We start from the raw sequence: 17,204 nt of genomic DNA, 5'->3' as shown, positions 1-17,204 counted from the left end.
TAAACCGATGCAACTGGAGACTTCATGCTAGGTGAAATAAACCAGTCCCCAAAACCCAAAACCCAAAAGTTCTCTCAGATATGTGGATGCTGGCTCACAGTGGGGTGGGGTGTCACCAGATTGGGCAGGGCACGGTGCCTGGAAGGGTGGGAGGCTGGGAATGGGAAACTTTCCTATGTTCATGGATGAGTAAATGACCAGTGTCACTCCACATCATGCTCAACCCCAGGAATGGGAAGTTGTACTCCATGTATGTAAGATAGGTCAAAATGCATACTTAAAAAGAAAAAATTCCACCCCCCACAAAAAAAAAAAAGAAAAAATGAGTGCTGGAATGAATGAATAGGAGACAGACCAAATATCCAAAACCTGATTCTTTAAAGAGATCAACTAAAGGGACACATTTCTAGCTAGTGTGACCAGGGGAGAGAGAAAACTCAAACTACTGGAATCAGAAACGAAAGAGGGGACATTGCTACCACATGGACAGGAGTAAAAGGACCACAACAACACTGGGAAGGAGGTACCCACAAGTTGGGTAAATTCTAGAAATGGGTGAATTCTATAAAGGCAAACCACAGAAATGGGCCTAGAAGGAAGCAGGTGAGGAGACTAAACTCAGGGGAGTGGACAAACTCAGGGGAGCCCAGGCCCAGAGGGCTCCACTGCTGAGCTCCACCAACTCAGTGCCAATACCAAATCTTCACAGGCAGAGGGAGTACAGGCTCCCATTCTGACCTGTGTTTACCCACCCAAGTCAGCACAAGAAAACTGCAGATGGAGTTGTTTGTCCATACCAGTGCAAGATGCTTTAAGGAGAGCAGCAAACTGAGCTCAGCAGCAGGTGAAAGTAAGAATTGGGCATGAAGGACTCATCCTAGGAAAGCAAGGTTGGCACAGTCTCTGAGAGTCCATTAATGCAGTACACGGAAAATGCTTTGGACGGAATCTGACCCAGGGCCGATGTCCTACCCACAAAGCGGAATCATGGCTCCTCATACCCTCAGTGACCTTGTAAGGAGGAAACCTTGGCAGTGACCTCTGGGTCCTAGGCCCGTCCTGCAGGGAGTCCCCATAGCAGCCTGCCCTGGTTGGCTCAGTCCCGTGAGCATCTGGAGACAGAAACCTTCTAAGGCTGTTGGTGGTGGTGGGGTTACCCTAAGCAGAGGGTGGTAAAGTCCCTGAGCCTTCCATCATTAGCAAGACCTCAGCTCAGGATGGCTCAGACGCTCCTAGTGCACACCAGGTCTGGGCTCAGCAACCCAGTATTCTTGTCTTGAGATGGAATCTGTGTGGCTTATAATTCCTGGGCTCAAGTGATCCTCCTGCCTCAGCCTCCAGTGAGCGCAGCCCCAGTGAATGCAGCCCAGCGAGCAGCGTGCGCAGCAGCCGCAGCACCAGCCCCGCACATGTCACCTCACCCAGCCCCACTTTCAGACCACAAGCACGTGCCCTAGGAGTTTCAGCCGTTGTGGACCCTAGGACAGGGAGGGGTCATCCTGCATGTTCAGACCCAGGCACTGATGGATCATGTAATCTGCAAGAGGCCCAGAGAAGACCACAAGCTCCCACAGACTTCTCTGTGCTCCAATTAGCTCATTCTGAGCCAGGCACGGCCAGCTCAGGGCCATGTGTGTAAGCTGGTCAGTGTCTTCCACACCCCGCTGGTAGGTTCCAGGTTGATCTCGTCCTTCCACGTGGCTGGAACTGTTCCTTGCCTTCCTGAGGAGGGGAGGGGCAGTACTCTTGCCTGCAGAAGGCCCTCTGACCCAGTCCAATGACCATGGATGGATTTCTGGCAAGTCTGTGGGCTTCTGGAGTCCCACATCCAGCCACCTGGACTCCGTGTGTGTGAAACCCTCCAGACACTTTGTGAAGACATGGCATCTACAGGTGTGGGTGCACTCCACTCTTGAGCATCCCTACCCCTGCACCTCCTGGGCAGCTTGCTTGGGCTGTACACACGGGATCTGAGCCCACTCCAGGGACATTGCCCTAAAGCCTTCCTGGGAAACATGGCTGCCCCCGCTCTGATTCCATGATGTTGGGGAAGGGACAAACCCTGTGTCCCTGGGAGATCTGGGATGTCCTACCCATTGGGTCCAATGTGTGTCCAATGAGTCCCCACTGGTCACCCTCAGCTGTGCATGAGAAGGCGTCTGGGCCACCTGGCACAGCCACCTAAACCTTAAGGCTGGAGAGACCATGGGGGGGGGGGAGCCGGGTGGCCCAGTATCTGCATAGGTGATTAGCTGGGGGGTGGGGTTTCTGGAACATCCTCCCTGAAAGCAGACCCTGATTCCTCAGGACCCGACAGGGCTCTCTGACTGAGCCTGGCCTGGCAGGCAGGCCTTCCCTCCTGCCCTGACTGTGGATGTCTGGCCTTTACATGGCGCTGACCCTTGGATCAGTCTGAAGGCTGCAGCTGCCCAGGGAGTCTGTGTGTCTGAGCTGAGGTGGGGGGGCAGGGTACCCCTGCTGTCCTGCATGTCTGAGAATCCCTGAGCCACGTTCAGATGTGGAACACATCTCAGCCTCTCCAGTGGCCTTTCCCACAGTTACAAACACAAAACCGAACCTGCTGAGAATATCATGTGATCACACACTGGAGTCCCCAGGAGCACCTGGAAGACACGTGCCATTACCAACTGCCGGGTTGCTCCGTACTCGACAGCAGACAGGGGCCTGGGCCCAGGGTGGCACAGGTAGGACCCAGATTGCATTCATACAAACTTGGCACAAATACATTTTAAAAGCCTTCAGAAAGTGTGTCCTCTGACCTGAGAACTGTTTCAGAAAGTGGATTCTCAGGGGCTATCAGAAATGGGCCCAAAGACTTACTAAAAGGGGAGCAACTTGTGGACACAGCCTCGTGGGTTCTGACATGTACAGAGCCTGTCTCCACTTGGAAGGTGGTTTCACCAACACCACTTGCCTGCTGTTCCAGAAGGTTCTGTATGTTCATGCAGCTGAAGCCTTGGTCTGGCTTCCCACTGAGGGTGATCTGAGGTTTACTCTTTTTGTGCTGCGATGGAGTACAAAGATGGACCCAGGCCTGGAGCATGCCGGGAAGGGCTCCCCCACGGAGCCCTACATCCCACTCGGGCGTTTTTCTTCTTCCTGCTGGCGTTTTTCAGCACTGGGGATTGAACCCAGGGGCACTTTACTAGTGCACTACACCCCCAGCCCTTTTTATTTTTACTTTGAGATGGGGTCTCACTGGGTTGCCTCCAGAGTTGCTGGGATGAAGGCATGGCCCCTGTGCCTGGCACGGTGCCTGCTTCTGAGGCACCGTCTCTCCCTGCTCCACTCCACTGGCTATTGAAGCACACCCTCCAGCCACTTCCAAGAGCAGGTGCATGGACATCTTTGCACATCTGGAAATGCTTTTCTTCTACCTTCAAGGTTGGCTGAAAGTATAACTTGGTGTACGATTACAGGTGGAGAGCAGTCTGCACTCAGAATAGCAGGTGTTGTCTATTGGGTCAGCTGTCAGCACTGCTGCCGAGGTGAGCCTCACACAGAAAACACGGAAGGCTGGTGTGTGGTTGTGTGTGTGCCCCACAAGCTGAGCAACCAGTGACCAACACGAAGATCAGAGGGGAACACGACCAGCGTCCCCACCCCAGTCCCCACGATCCTGGGGCTGAAGGGTGTTCTGCCTGTTCACTGCCAGGTGGGACCACCTTTCTTCCCTCTCCCCAGGAAGCCTTTAGAAGTCTCAGGCTTCCCTGCAGGCTTGGGGTGAGGGCTGCTGAGTACTCAGTGGGGGGCCACTAGGAGTCTAGGATGGAGGGCTCTGAGGCACCCCCCTGTTGGGGAGGGCCAGCCTGCCAGGCTCCCTCCTTCCTGGTCTTTGAGCTGCACCCTCTGCAGGTGCAGGTCCTTCCCGGAGCTCCGCCCACAGCCCTGGCCTCCATCCGGCTTGCATCTTCCTGCTCCCTGCAGTGAGCCCCCTAGGCTCTGGGTCTATCTCAAGCATGAGGGTCTGATGTGGGTGGGCTTGCTGGACACAGGGTCTCACAAGGGACAACCAGCCAGCTCGGCCTCTGTCAGGCCCAAGTGACAGCTGATCTTTCTGGTTCCTGACAAGGGCCTTTGGACTCCTGCTGGGGTTGGTGGGGTAGGCTCAGGTCCTTGCCCAGGGCCTACTGTGGTCCTGTACACCACAGCCAGCGATGAGGGGCCCGGCGAATGGACCTGCAGGGTGTGGGCAGTGCTGGGCCCCTCCACTGGTCTCACTTCCCAGTCTCAGTGTCCCTCAGCTGCCTCTGCATGCCATGTCCTGCTGCCTTCCTTTCCACAACGTGTGGACACGTGCACCTGTTCCCTTTGCCTGCACTGTCTTCACCGCGCACATTGAGCTCTCCCTCACCGTCTCCATAGTCGGGTTGAGGGAGCAAGAAGAGAGAAGATGTGGCAATCCGTCCCCTAACTGAATTCAAAGTATCAATCATTTTATTTCTTTTTACAAAAAAACTAAATGTTCAGTACTAAAGGGAAGCTTGCTGAATAAATTATGGTCTTACCAAAACAATGTAGCCATGACCAAGGCCACCAGAGAAGACAGAGGGCACCGACACTCTCATGTCAACGAGCTCTGGTTACCAGCAGGATGGCCAGCAGAGCTCAGTTTATAGTGTGATGAGGGCTGGGGTGTGGCTCAGTGGTACAGCACTTGCCTGGCACATGCAAGGCCCTGGGTTCCGTGCCCAACTCAACTATTTCCTGCCCACATGGGCAGAAACAAAGCAGGAAGACCACCTCACCACCTAGCAGTGTCCTCTGTGTGCAGTGGGACTAGGGGGCTCTAGCTTTCTTTCTCAGGCCACTTACACGTTGCCTAGCAGAGCTGATGCCACCAGAAAATTCACAGGCACTGCAGGAGGGTGCCCTGTGCTGTGGTCCCTGCCAGGCTGCAGGCTAGGTGCTGGCAGAGCAGGTGGTAGGAGATGCCTGGGGGCAGAGGGAGCAGCGGGCTCACCAGGAACCACAGCCACCCCACTGTTGGAAAGCTGACCTGTCAGGAGCTGGCCCCATCAGAGGTTCGTGTGGACACTGGCCCTGTGTGTTCTCCCATGAAAATGAACAGAGGCCTCTGATTCCCTGAAGGTGGGGTGGTCTGCGCTCAGCAGCAGGACGCCTGGATTGCACTCGCACCCCAGTACTCAGAGTGCCAACGCACCCAGGTGCTGCACCCCTGCCTTTGTCCCACGCTGTCAAGCCTTCAGCAGCAGCAGCCTGCCCAGGAACACCACCATGCTCCACATCTCTCCACAGACACAACAGGAGACAGAAAGGCCCCTGGCGAGGGTCCAACCTAGCGGGCGGCTGCTTCATAGAGCCCCGAGGCCAGTGCCTTCCCTGGTGGGTGTGGAGTGTGCTTGGCGTGTGACTGAATCCTGACACTGCCCACGGCCCTCTGCAGAGCGCCTGTGTGTCCTCCGGACACTTCCTCCCGTTGCTTCACCAGTCCTGCCGTCTGCCTTTGGCTGGGACTATGGTTCTGAGCTCCATGCTGCTCCCACCCTGGACAGCAGATGCACCTCTCTTTCCTTACTGACTCTGTGCAATTCCTCTTTAGCTCCCCTAAGCACCAGAAAGAAAATATTCAACTCATTTTACTATGAATTTATAACAATTCAGCTTTGAACTGAATGAGGTTTATTTTTTTAAATTATCGCTCTTATCAGATCTGGTGTTGCAAACAGAGAAGGAACAGAGGAATAGAAAATCGACCCAGGAGAACCCACTGTTTAAAAATAGCACAACAGCCATTTACTCAGAAATAACAGAGCCCCTCCTTTCAGATTATCTGCGCTGAGCGGGCTTGTTAGCTGCCTCTCCTGCCAACGCCTCCTCAAGTGCTTTGTGCTGGTGACACGGAAATGAACTTCATCAGGACCAATCCTGGCTTCTGGCCTCCCCAGCCCAGCCCAGCCGGCCCCTGGAGGCTCTGCCACGAACCGTGGGGTCCTACTGTGGGGATGCATTGAACCAACAGAGCCTGGCTGGTGACCCCTGGCTTGCCAGGTGCCACAGGGTGAGCCGTCCCTCCTGGGGCTCTTCTGCATCTACTCACCTGCTCTGAGGCCACCGGGAGGTGCAGATGGTGAGGCCTCCTGTGAGTGTGGACAGGGCGCCCCCCAGGGCTCCAGGTCACCCATGGATTTCCTCCATGTCCAACAATGGCACAGAATCCTGAGCCACTGTTCTCCACCCAGTGCTGACCACAGCTGTTACCAAGTCCATGTGCCCGCTCCCCTCCACGTCTCGTCGGCTCTGTGCCCGGCGCAGAGCACTGAGCTCTTGGTTTGCAGAGGTTGAACTGAATAGACTACTATCACTACAGACCACAGCTGGATGGAAAAATGCTGTTCTAATTTCACCTGGTCAAACAACATGTCAGGGCCCACCCTAGACAGGAGATGCAGCTATTTCTCCCGATCAGCTCCCACACAGGACCTCCTGCTTGGATGCGACTCGTGGCTCTGGGGGGGCACAACCCTGAGGACCCTGCATCCAGCCCTGCCCCACAGGTGTGGGCAGGAGCTGGCCTCACTGCCACATGCCTCCTCCACCACCTGCCGTGGGCCCCACAGCTTTGTCACTCCGGGCAGGGGCTGGCTCCTCCTGGCAGGGCTTCCCGACTCCTCAGACCTCCCCAGACATCAGCCATGAGCCACGGGTGCTGCAAGTCTGCTCCTAGATCACGGTCAACTGCTCAAGTCTGGGGGAGGGCTTTCACCAGCTTTTAATTTTTATGTCGTTAAATATCTTCCTGTGTGGTTTCTGGCGTTCTTACCAAACCTAAAAAGATTTCCTCCACACCCAAAAGGGCAAATATATTCACCTACATCTTCTTTTATTAACTGTATGGACTTAATTTATCTGAATCCTACCCTGCACCACCCAGGGGATGGCCACCCTTTCCTGTCTGACTGGTAAAGCTGTCGTCTGCATGCTTAATGCCCCCCCACACTGTATCTGGGTGTCTGGTCATTTCTGTTTAAGACAGAGTCTATGTTGCCCAGACTGGCCTCATACTCCTGGGCTCAAGTGATCCTTCTGCCTCAGCCCCCATAGTAGCTGGGAGCACAGGCCCATGCCACTGCGCCCAGCTGCCTGGTGTCTTTGGACTGCCAGTGTGAGCAGCTTCTGTCCTTGCTAACCAGGCTGTTTGGATTTGCCTACAGCAGCTCCAGTGCGGGTCCTTCCTAAGTATACACTTGTTTAATGAGAGGCGGATTACTCTAACGATGTCCTCGGGACGCCCTGGCTTCCCAGGTCAGAGAAACAGAGAAGGGACCTTCCCTGGTGGCTTCCTGGGCACATGGCTGTGCTGCCTCCCCCACCTGCCCCTCTCCTGGGCCCCACCAGCAGTAAGAAGAAGGAAGACTTTTGTGAAGAGGGGGATGTGGGTGGCCAGGAAGGGCCCATTCTTGTCAGCCCTCAGGTCAGGCATCTGTCCTGCTTGGTTCTTGCAGTTGAAGAGCTACTGAGAGTTTACTGGAATAAGTGGAGAAGAAGGATTTTTCCAAGTGTCTATGATTTCATTGCCTCCCATCATCTCCCTAAATAGGACTGAATTATTTTGACAGATAAGCTGCATTGTTTTAAGGGAACTGAATCCACCCAAGCATAAATTCATCAGGCAACACCAGCTGGGAGGACCGACTTGAGAGGCTGCAGTCAGGGTCCAGCTCTGCTTGTTAGTTCACAGCTCGGCCTGTCCTCCTCTCTAGGAGCTGGTGGGGCACCGCCAGGGTTCAGCCAGGGCGTGCTCACAGTGGGCTGCTCAGGGAGGCAGAGAAGACCCACACTGACATTAGGAACTCCAGGCAAAGAAGCAGGAGAGGCCCCAGGCCCCGCCTTTCTGAGCTGGTCAGAAGAGCCCTTCCCTGTGTGCTGTGTGAGCAGCGACCCAGGGTCCAGGACTTGGGAAAAGGTGAGATGGCAGACACCCTTCCCTCAGGGTTCTCACCAGCTGCCTGCACCCACAGTGCTGCCTTTGTCCACCTGCAGGGAGGCAGAGGGGCCATCCTGGCGTGCCCGGACCTACAGCGTGGAGCCCGTCCTGTTCTCCCGCCAGCTGTTGCATCTGATTAGCCCTCACATATCTCTGTGGACAGCAGGTCTGCTTGGCATGGAGAAGAGAGGCCCTCGCCCGCTCCTCCAGTCAGTCGCATGGTGCGTTTGCATGCTCTGTGGAGAAACGGTGAAGCAGTGAGATGAGGCAGGAGACGTGAAAGTTCAAGGCCATCCTGGCCCCTCAGCGAGACCCTGTCTCAAAATGAACAACAAAAAGCTCTGGGGATGTGGCTCAGTGACCCTGGGTTCAATCCCCAGTACCAAAAAAAGAGGGTGAAACAAGTCCCCAATTCTCATGCACGATTCAAGCAAATCCCTTTGAAGAACCTGCAAGTGACTGGTGAGGAGCCCAAGCTCCAGGGAGAAGTGACTGTCTTGGGGTCTGGCAGCAATCAGAACACACACACCAAAACCAATGCCCAATTGTGCCTCTTTTGGAGACAGAGGAGAGACCGAAAATCTTGGATAGGTTATGGAGAAAAGAACCTGTGCTTCTATTCTAGGCATTTGAATACGTTTTCCCAGCAGACTAAAGCGAAAACCAGAAACACAGGTCTCCTAGCTTCCTCTTGCCAGATCTGTGCAGGGAGCAGAGAGAACCAACCTAGAGCTTCCTCTTTGCCTGCACTGAGCAGCCTCACCAGCTCCAGCTGTTCCTTGCCTCCCAGAGCCCACGTGGCCTCCCACAAAAGCAGGCAGTGATCCCGGACGTGGGCACTGGCCTTCTGTGCCTCCCACATCCATCTGGGCAGCACGGTACACTGGCCACTCAGGGGTGCGACAGCACTGGGGACTCCTGCGAGGGAGGGGCCAGCTGCAGGGGGGAGGACTGCAGAGGAGCAGGATGGCCGAGCCCCTGCTGTGCGCTCACCCCACTGCGCAGCACCCTGAGGAATGGTCCCCACTTCACAGAACAGGAAGGTGGGCGACCACATCTGACCCCAGGCCCGAGGCCCTCCAGGATGCGCAGCACAGATTCACTCATGGCCGTGCTGCTGGTTTGCTGATGCTTGGAGCAGGTCTCTGCAAACATGAAGATAAGCCAACCCAACCCCTTACCATGAGACGGGATGGGGAGTCTGTGGCTGACTGGGCTGTCCAGGCAGGGCCCGCAGTGCCCTGAGCTCTGGCCAGTACCCTCGGCCCTCTGTGCTCCAGCGGTCCAAGCATGGCCCTAGGGGGCCAGCATGCAGGGCAGCAGTGTGTGGGCACTGTCTGCCTCTCCCTCCTCTGTGCAAACACCACCTGCAGCCTCCTGGGCCCCTGTGAAGATGGCTCCACCCAGGAGTGCCACACAGTCTTGTCAACAGACCCCCGAGGCACCCATGTGTGGCCATGGGTTGCCCCCCCACCCCACTAGGTTTTGTCCCCACGCCTAGGAAGGGCAGCTGGGAGCCTCTGGGAGAGACCATGCTGACCCATGCTGCCCATCCGGACTCACTTTGGGTGACAGAAGGGAACTGAATCCACCCAAGCATAAATTCATCAGGCAACACCAGCTGGGACGACCGACTTCAGAGGCTAGAGTCGAGGGTCCAGCTCTGCTTGTTAGTTCACAGAGAGAAGGAGCCTCCCCCCGTGGAGACCTGAATGCAGGTCTGACACCACAGCCCTAGCACAAGTGCCACCATGCAGTGGCCATCATCCAGCTGTCACCACACCACAGCCTTCACCCCACAGCTGTCCCAGCACCATGGCCACCACTAGGCCCTGCTGTGGCCATGCCTTAGCTGTCACCCATGGCCCACACTGCACCATGGCTGTCACCAGGCAGGCCTGGGATGGGAAAGCTCAGGCTGTGGTCCCCATGGGAGTGCCTTGGTCTGCCTTCTCCAAACGAACCATGTTAGTGTTTTTCCTTTCTCTTCTTTTTTTTGGGGGGCGGGGGATGAACTTAGAGGTGCTGCACCAGTGAGTTGTATCTCAGCCCTTTTCACTTTACTTTGAGACAGTGTCTCACTAAATTGCTAGGCTGGCCTTGAACTTGCGATCCTCCTGCCTCAGCCTCCTGAGTTGTGCAGAATACCTGCCTGGCAGCAGATGGTTCTCAGTGTGAGCACCCCCATGTGTAGGTCCAGGGCAGCTTACCACAAGGCTCAGGGTGAGCCTCAGAAGCTTTATCCAAGCTTCAAGCTGGAGTGCACAGCCCTGGAGGCTGGTCAGGGGCCCCACAGACCACGCAGGGCCCAGGAAGACAGACGGGAGGAGCTGGGAAGTGTGACTCCTCCTCACCTCATGGATGCTGGCGAGCCAGGGCCCCACCATACAGACCCACACTGGTGGGACGGAGGGCACCAGAGCTCAAGTGGTGGGGAATGAGTGGACTGGGCCACGGGGTGCCCAGCTGCTGGTCAGACTTTACCCTGGATATGTCTATGAGGTGCTTCTGGGGGTGACTGACACATGAGTTGGTGCACTGGGCATGGGGGATGGTGGCCCAGCTCAGACACAGCACTGATCTCGCTCTAGGCAGAAGCTGACAAAACACCATGTGCCGTGTGCACCAGAAACAGCACCAGCTCACAGTGCTGCAGACCCATCCTCAGGGGGGTCTAGGAGCTGGACTCCCAGGTGTGAAATCCATAACTAATCACGTTGGCCTTCAGTTAATCATGCAAATTTAAAGAGGAAAATCGACCTACACTCCCAGATGGTCAGAACATGAAAGGAAGTGGTGGACCTTGAGAAATGCCCCTTACTGCAAGCTAGGCAGCCACAGGCTCTTCTCAGAGGCTGGTATGCACGGGCCCAGGCAACACAGCCACCCCTGCACAGGAGAGCTCTCCCAGCTCCCTGCTGGAGTGAGAAGCCCTGTCCACGCCTCTTCATGGTCCAGTGGCACTGAGACCCCACCTTGTCCAGAAGCCAGCCCCTGGCATGCGCTGACCACTGGGGGTGCCTGGGACCTGCAGCATCCTCAACCTCCTGGCCTCACTACAGAGAGTCCTTCCAGGTCATTCCACAGCCATCAGGGTTGTTGCAATCAGGGCCTGTGCAGCACCTGTGTGTTCATGTGACACCTTTGTTGTGGTCCCTAAGCAACCATCAGCACTGGATGGCAGCATGAGGTGGGGGCAGAGACACACTGTGTCCTCCATCCAAAACTCATGGCGGTCACCCCAAGCCTGAGCCCTGCTTGGACAGCAGGCAGGTCTAGGTGCAGCTCCAGAGCACACGATGCAGGGGACAAGCCCACAGGATGGGGATGACCCAGCAGATGGCCCCTCCTCCAGACCCTCCTGCCCAGACATCTCAGAGTGAAGGATCTGACCTGCAGCATGAGAGCTGGTCCTCAGGCTCAGGTGCTGGGCACAGGTGAGCCCTCTGCTCTAGGTCTCAGATCTCGTAAGTAGACGGGACTTTATGAACAACAGTCCTAAGGCTGCTTAGTGTGAACAAAAGCAGGGCCCCAGGAGAACTGCCACACAGCTGCACAGAGCTGAACTGTGAGAGTTCGCAGGAGACAGTGCAATTCCAACTCACAGGTCTTCCTCGGATCCCCGCAGCCAGGCCACGGCTGCTCTCTAGCAGTGACACATGTCCCTCCTCCTCTGGGTGCCTGGACCAGGTGCCAGGAGGCAGATGCATGCTGAACTTCTCTGATGTAGGCAGGCAAGTGGCTTCCAGGACAGGATGTGGGTTGAGCCCTAGCACTCGACCTAGAGGCCAGGGTAGCCCCCAGAGGCCTCCCCATCCTCATTCTGGAGCCCAGGGAGACATCACCTCACAAGACAAAAGGGACTTATGGGTGTAACCAAGTTAAGGGACCCAGGATGGAAGAGTGTCCTGATCACCAGTTGGGCTCAGTGTGGTAAGGGTTAGTGTTAAGGGGACAGCTGGGGCCAGTCAGAGCAGAAGACAGGTGGAAGCGGAGGCCAGGGATGTGTACTGGTGATGGAGGAGGCTGCAAGGACATGGCTTCTCCACAGCCTGCAGAAGGAACCACCCTGTGGCACCTGGGCTTCTGGCCCATGCACACCCATTGTGAACTTTCGCCCACAGGACTGTACCAGAACGAATCTTGTTTTAAGTCAGACAGGCTGTGGCATTTGCTTCGGGGTTATGGAAGGAAGGCAGTGATCCCAAATGGGCTCCTAACAGGTGCTGTCAATGATGAGCATCCGTCACTGTCCTTGCTTTCCAGGTCCAGCTGACTAACATCATCCTTATTCTAGAAGGGTGTGGGACCTGCAGCCCTGCCCACAGTGCCTGTAGCTTCCCATGTCCCTAAGACAGATGTTCTCAGAAGTGTCTTGTCACAAGCTCTTGACCATTGGCAAACAGCTTTCCAAGAGCCCACATTGGCCAGCCCCTCTGGCAGCATGGACGCCTCTCCCCATGTCCTCCCACAATGGAGGCTCCACTCTTGAATGTGAAACTGAGTTAGGAAGATAGTGTCTGGGAGTGTGAAGAGGCGTGATGGGGACCAGAGATGCCTAAGAGAGGATCTGCAGTTGGGGCTCCCAGATCCTTTGCTGGCCCAGGCAGCCCTGACTGCTCCACTCCCTGGTCTTACGTAAGTGATTTCCCCCTTCTGAATGCTGCACTGAGTAATTGCTACTTAGAAATACAAACCCATCAGTATCTTTTTAGAAGCAGAATTAGCAACTCAGGCTTGGTTAAGATGACTGGACATGACAGCTCAGTTGTGGGACCCTCATCAACGAAACAGGCCAACCAGTGTCCAAAATTTACATGCAAACCTAGCCTGTAGTAAGGCCGCCACGCTCCTACTCCATTCAGCTCTCCTGCTTCTCTGAATGAGCTAACCCCTGGAGGGCTCCAGCACTTGTCCCTGGACACCCAAAGGGCTCTGGCCAGCTGACCAGAGGTGGAAGGTTAGGAGCCTCTGTAGGAATGAAGCACCATGAGGAGGAGTGACCGTGCCTTCCCTACTAATCCCGACACCTGCCCTGGTGCACACCATCCTTACACAATGTTTTCAGGACATTCCATGGTGCACAATGTGTGCAAATGCAGGCTAACTGCAAGGACAGTCTTTCACCTGCCCTTGCCTTGTCTTGAGAACTTAGCTTAACCCACAAGTGACACTTCTGCCTAGCTCTTCTGTGCTGCAATTCTCCCATTGGTCAACAAGCCAGAAAGAAGGGGGCAGAAAGCTACTGTGATATGATGGAGTGCCCCCCCGCCCCCCCCCCCCCCAAAGCTGACTTGGCTCTGGCCCTGCTGCCCCAGGAGAACATAGGTCTCATTCCTTTGCCCTGGAATGACCAAATTTGGGGCCAAACCACACAGTTCTCTAGACCCTTAAGGTATTGCATATTTTTAGCTTCAGGTAGTCCACCCCTGGCTGAGCTGTTGGAAAGACTCCAGAGAAAAATGGATCAGGCCTGGGGATGGATGCCCAAACTGACTCTAACCTAGAGCCCAGATTCTGCCCACTGGACCTTCACTCACGGCCCAGTGGCCTCACCCACCACTGCAGGAGGGTTGTACACAAACAAGACCAGGGCTCTCTTGGGGCCCTCTACCCCTCTATGTCCTGTCCTGTCCCGACCCCCGCGTGTGTCCCACCCATGTTGTTCTGAGATTGGCAGGGCTGCCAGCGTTGCCACCTCCCACATGTAGGCTTGCCCCCAGCCAGCACTTCCTGCCCCACCCTGCCCAAGGGTGGCCCCACCGACCCACCACGCTCACCCGCTCCTCCTCCGCACGCATGTCCGGCATGGTGCTCAGGCAAAGGCCAACCGCCGTGACGGCCACGAAGGACACGGAGACAAAGGCGAAGAGCTTGCCCGCCAGCCCGGAATGTGGGTTGTCCACCACATCGCGCAGGCGCTGCCGACTGCGCTCTAGCCGCCCCGGCCCGAGGGCGCGCGCCGGGCTCCCTGGCGCCACGTGCCCAGTCTGCACAGCGCGGGCCTCGGCGGCCTCCTCCTCGCGGCGGCGCAGGCGGCGCAGGCAGCAGCGCTCCAGGCGCGCCTCGTCGATGCCCCAGTAGGCCAGCTCGTCGCGGAAGGCCAGCGCGCACGGTCCACGCAGCAACCGCAGCTTGCCGGCGTGCAGCAGGGCCACTATGGCACGGAAGGCGCACGGGCTTCTGTCGAAGAAGAACTCGTCACGGCTCACGTCATAGTCATCGCACACGCGCAGCAGCTCGTCGCGGCCTCGGCATGCGCTCAGGCGCTCGAGGCGCGCGAGGGGACAGCGCGCCAGCGCGGCCCAGGCCAGGCGAACCCTGCAGCCGCCGACGTTGATGATGACGTGCCGAGCGGGGGCAGGTCCACCACCAGGCGGCCAACTGGGGGGCTCGGCGTGCCCCGGGAGTAGGGCCATGGCCCCATGTGCCGGCCGGTGCTCAGAGGTGCTGCCCCAAGAGGTCACGGAGCCGCGCTCTTGGGAGACGGGGTCTGCAAGAAAAAAGAGGCAGGCGCCAGTGAACCTGCTGCTTTCTCCTCTCGCATTCCCAAGCTCACAAAATCCCAACAGAACTTTCAAGCTTTCTAGCGGAGCTGGTTAAGTGGAGACCTGACCTTAACTCGTGGCCTGAGAACAGTGACACATGCTGGGATTTGCTTTGGAACAGGTGCTGGAGAGAGGCTTGCACACATTCATATTTGGGTCCGTCTTAGAGACACAGCCAGAGATCTGGGCAAGGCGTTGCTCAAAGAAATGGGGAAAAAACCTGGTAAGATAATTCTAAAATCAACTCTTTTTGAACTCTGGGAACTAACCAGCAACCTCGGAACACTCAAGACAGCCCAGCCCAGTCTGAAGCTTTGCAGTTTTGACTGTGCCCTCCTCTTCTGCTCTGCTCCCAGCTTAGCAGTGGTCCTGGAAACACAGCCTGCAAACCCTCTCCCCTACAGTCGGACCTCCTGCACCAGTGACTGTCATTACCTGGACCTACCTGGTGGCTCCCAGAAGCCAGCTTGAAGGTCTTGGCTTTATCTCTCATAGCTGGCAACTCTCCCAGTGCCAAAGCAGGCAGTGTGGAGTGAAGATATTTATTGGCCAATGCCTTAGCTATTGCTGCTGAGGCAGTGGGTCACAGCTGGGATGAACCACAGGCTAGGCAGAGTGTGTGGGAGGACAGGCTGGGGAGTGAGGCACTTTGGGGAATAAGAACTCAGAAATCTGTTCCAGCTAATTCCTGAGACTCCAGAATACCATGCTCAAGCCTGGACGGTGCACAAGCTCAGGAAAGAACAAAGGAGTTCCTTCATCTCTCCTTGGGCTGATCTCCCCACTGCCAGCAGGTGGGGGCAAGGCAGAGATCAGGACAGACATGGAGAAGGTGAGGTGAGGGCAAGACTGTGGTGTGAACTGTCTGGCATGGGTTGGAGTGAGATAAACACACACACAAAGCCTGTGTGCAAAGCTTGCTTTGCTTTCCATTCTGGGCATTTAAGAATCTGTGTCCACTTACTCATTGACCACTGAGCTGATAGAACAGAGATGTTAGCAGCCACATTTTGAACAAAAATACAGACCGTTAAAAATTATTCCAGTAAAAGTTATTGAACATCAGTAGCTACAACAAATCCCAGGGGGTCTGGTTTCAGGCCTCTTAAAATGTTCTATGGAAAACTCAGGAGGTGTACAAAGAATGAAATGTGTAGCCTCCACAGAGAGAAACTGCAACAAACTGACCAAGCCCGCTGAGACTGTGAACAGAGGAGACTGCAAGAATAATGCCTCGCCACACACAGGACCAGTGGACATAGATGTTACAGAGGGAGTGACAGAAACTCTGGGGCTGAAACATGAAGTAATGAAATACGTCCTCCAGGGGCCCCAGGGCAGACCCAGGAGGCTGCAGAAAGCACCCTGACTTGAGACAGGCCACGGAGGGCATCATGTCTGAGGAGCCCAAAGAAACTGAAGCCAGGTGCAGCAGCACCCACCTGTGGTCCCAGCAACTCCCCAGGCCAGCCTGGGCAACTTAGTGAGACCTGTCTTAAAATAAAAATAAAAAGGGCTGGGTTCATTGCCCAGGGGCGGGTGGGTGGTGGGGGAGAAACAAGAAAACAAATGGATCCTGAGGTATCTGTGGCTCCTGTGGAGGGTACCTACTTGTGGGATGTATGATATCCCACAAGGAGAAAGCAGCAAGAGAATATTTGAAGAAACGATGGATAAAAATCCCCAAATTTGATGAAAACCTAGATCCACACACCTAAGCAGCTCTACGAGAGTCACATGAAGACACACCAATGTTGAGCTGTCAAGAGGCAGGTGGGGGGCTCTGAGAGCAGCCAGTAAGTGCTCGTTGGAGGAGCCTGGGGTCAAATTTAGCGTTTCCTAAAAACTACAGGGAGACACCTCCTCACACCTGTAAACGTCCTCACCACACACGGGAAAGAAGCAAGTGCTAGAGAAGACTTGGCCAAGTCAGAACTGGCATGTGGCCAGCAGGAAGTGGGAAACAGCCTGGCAGCTCCCCAGAAAGGCCAGCCAGGGGCCACGGCCCTGCAAACCCAGCCCTGGAAGACACCGGAGGATGACAGCATTTCTCATGACAACCTGGACACAGATGCCTGCACCAGCTCATGCACAGCAGCCCAAGGTGACAGTGGCCCAGATCCCATCAACAGGCACATGGGTGAACAGACTGGGTCCATTCATACACCGGGACAGGTCAGCTGTGGAGAAGAAGCAGGTGCTGCTGCCGTGTGGCTGACCTTGGGAGGCGATGCTGAGGACAACCATAGGAAGGGCCCCTTCATGTGCCACGTCCAGTCTACATGCACCCACAGGAAGACAAGGCTGGCAGCGGACATGGGCACCAAGTTTCTTTTGTGGAAGTGACAGTGTTCTGGGCTTAGTGGTGATGGTTATACTGTTAATACACTAAACCCACTGAATTGAGGGTTGAGATGATTAAAATGGTAGAGTGACCTTATGAGACTTAATCTAATTTATATATATATATATATATATATATTTTGTACCTGAGACTGAATTCAGGGGCAATTTACTGCTGAGTCACAATCTCAGCCCTTTTTATTTTTTTATTTTGAGACAGGGTCTCTCTAAGTTGCAGAAGCTGGCTTTGAATTTGTGATCCTCCTGACTCAGTCTCTGGAGTTGCTAGAATCACGGGCGTGTGCTACTTTGCCCAGCTTAATCTGAATTTTTAAAAATTTAAA

The 17,204-nt window shown here is 55.5% G+C and overlaps 1 protein-coding gene across 1 annotated transcript in view; it reads right to left on the bottom strand.

Moving 5' to 3' along the window:
- The window catches only part of Kcng2 (potassium voltage-gated channel modifier subfamily G member 2), a 44,434-nt gene that overhangs the window by 2,145 nt on the left and 25,085 nt on the right, over nt 1-17,204 (bottom strand). The window contains exon 2 of the mRNA XM_058580698.1: nt 13,750-14,462. Coding sequence (XP_058436681.1) covers nt 13,750-14,388 — 639 coding nt within the window. The 5' untranslated portion in view covers nt 14,389-14,462. The remainder of the gene's footprint in view (nt 1-13,749; nt 14,463-17,204) is intronic.

Source organism: Marmota monax, unplaced genomic scaffold (assembly GCF_021218885.2).
Source record: "Marmota monax isolate L192 unplaced genomic scaffold, Marmota_monax_Labrador192_F-V1.1 WCK01_AAM20220418_F8-fsc00060, whole genome shotgun sequence".
NCBI classification, from domain to species: domain Eukaryota; kingdom Metazoa; phylum Chordata; class Mammalia; order Rodentia; family Sciuridae; genus Marmota; species Marmota monax.
The sequence above is the reverse complement of the archived record's forward strand: the minus strand, read 5'-3'. Positions and strand labels throughout refer to the sequence as shown.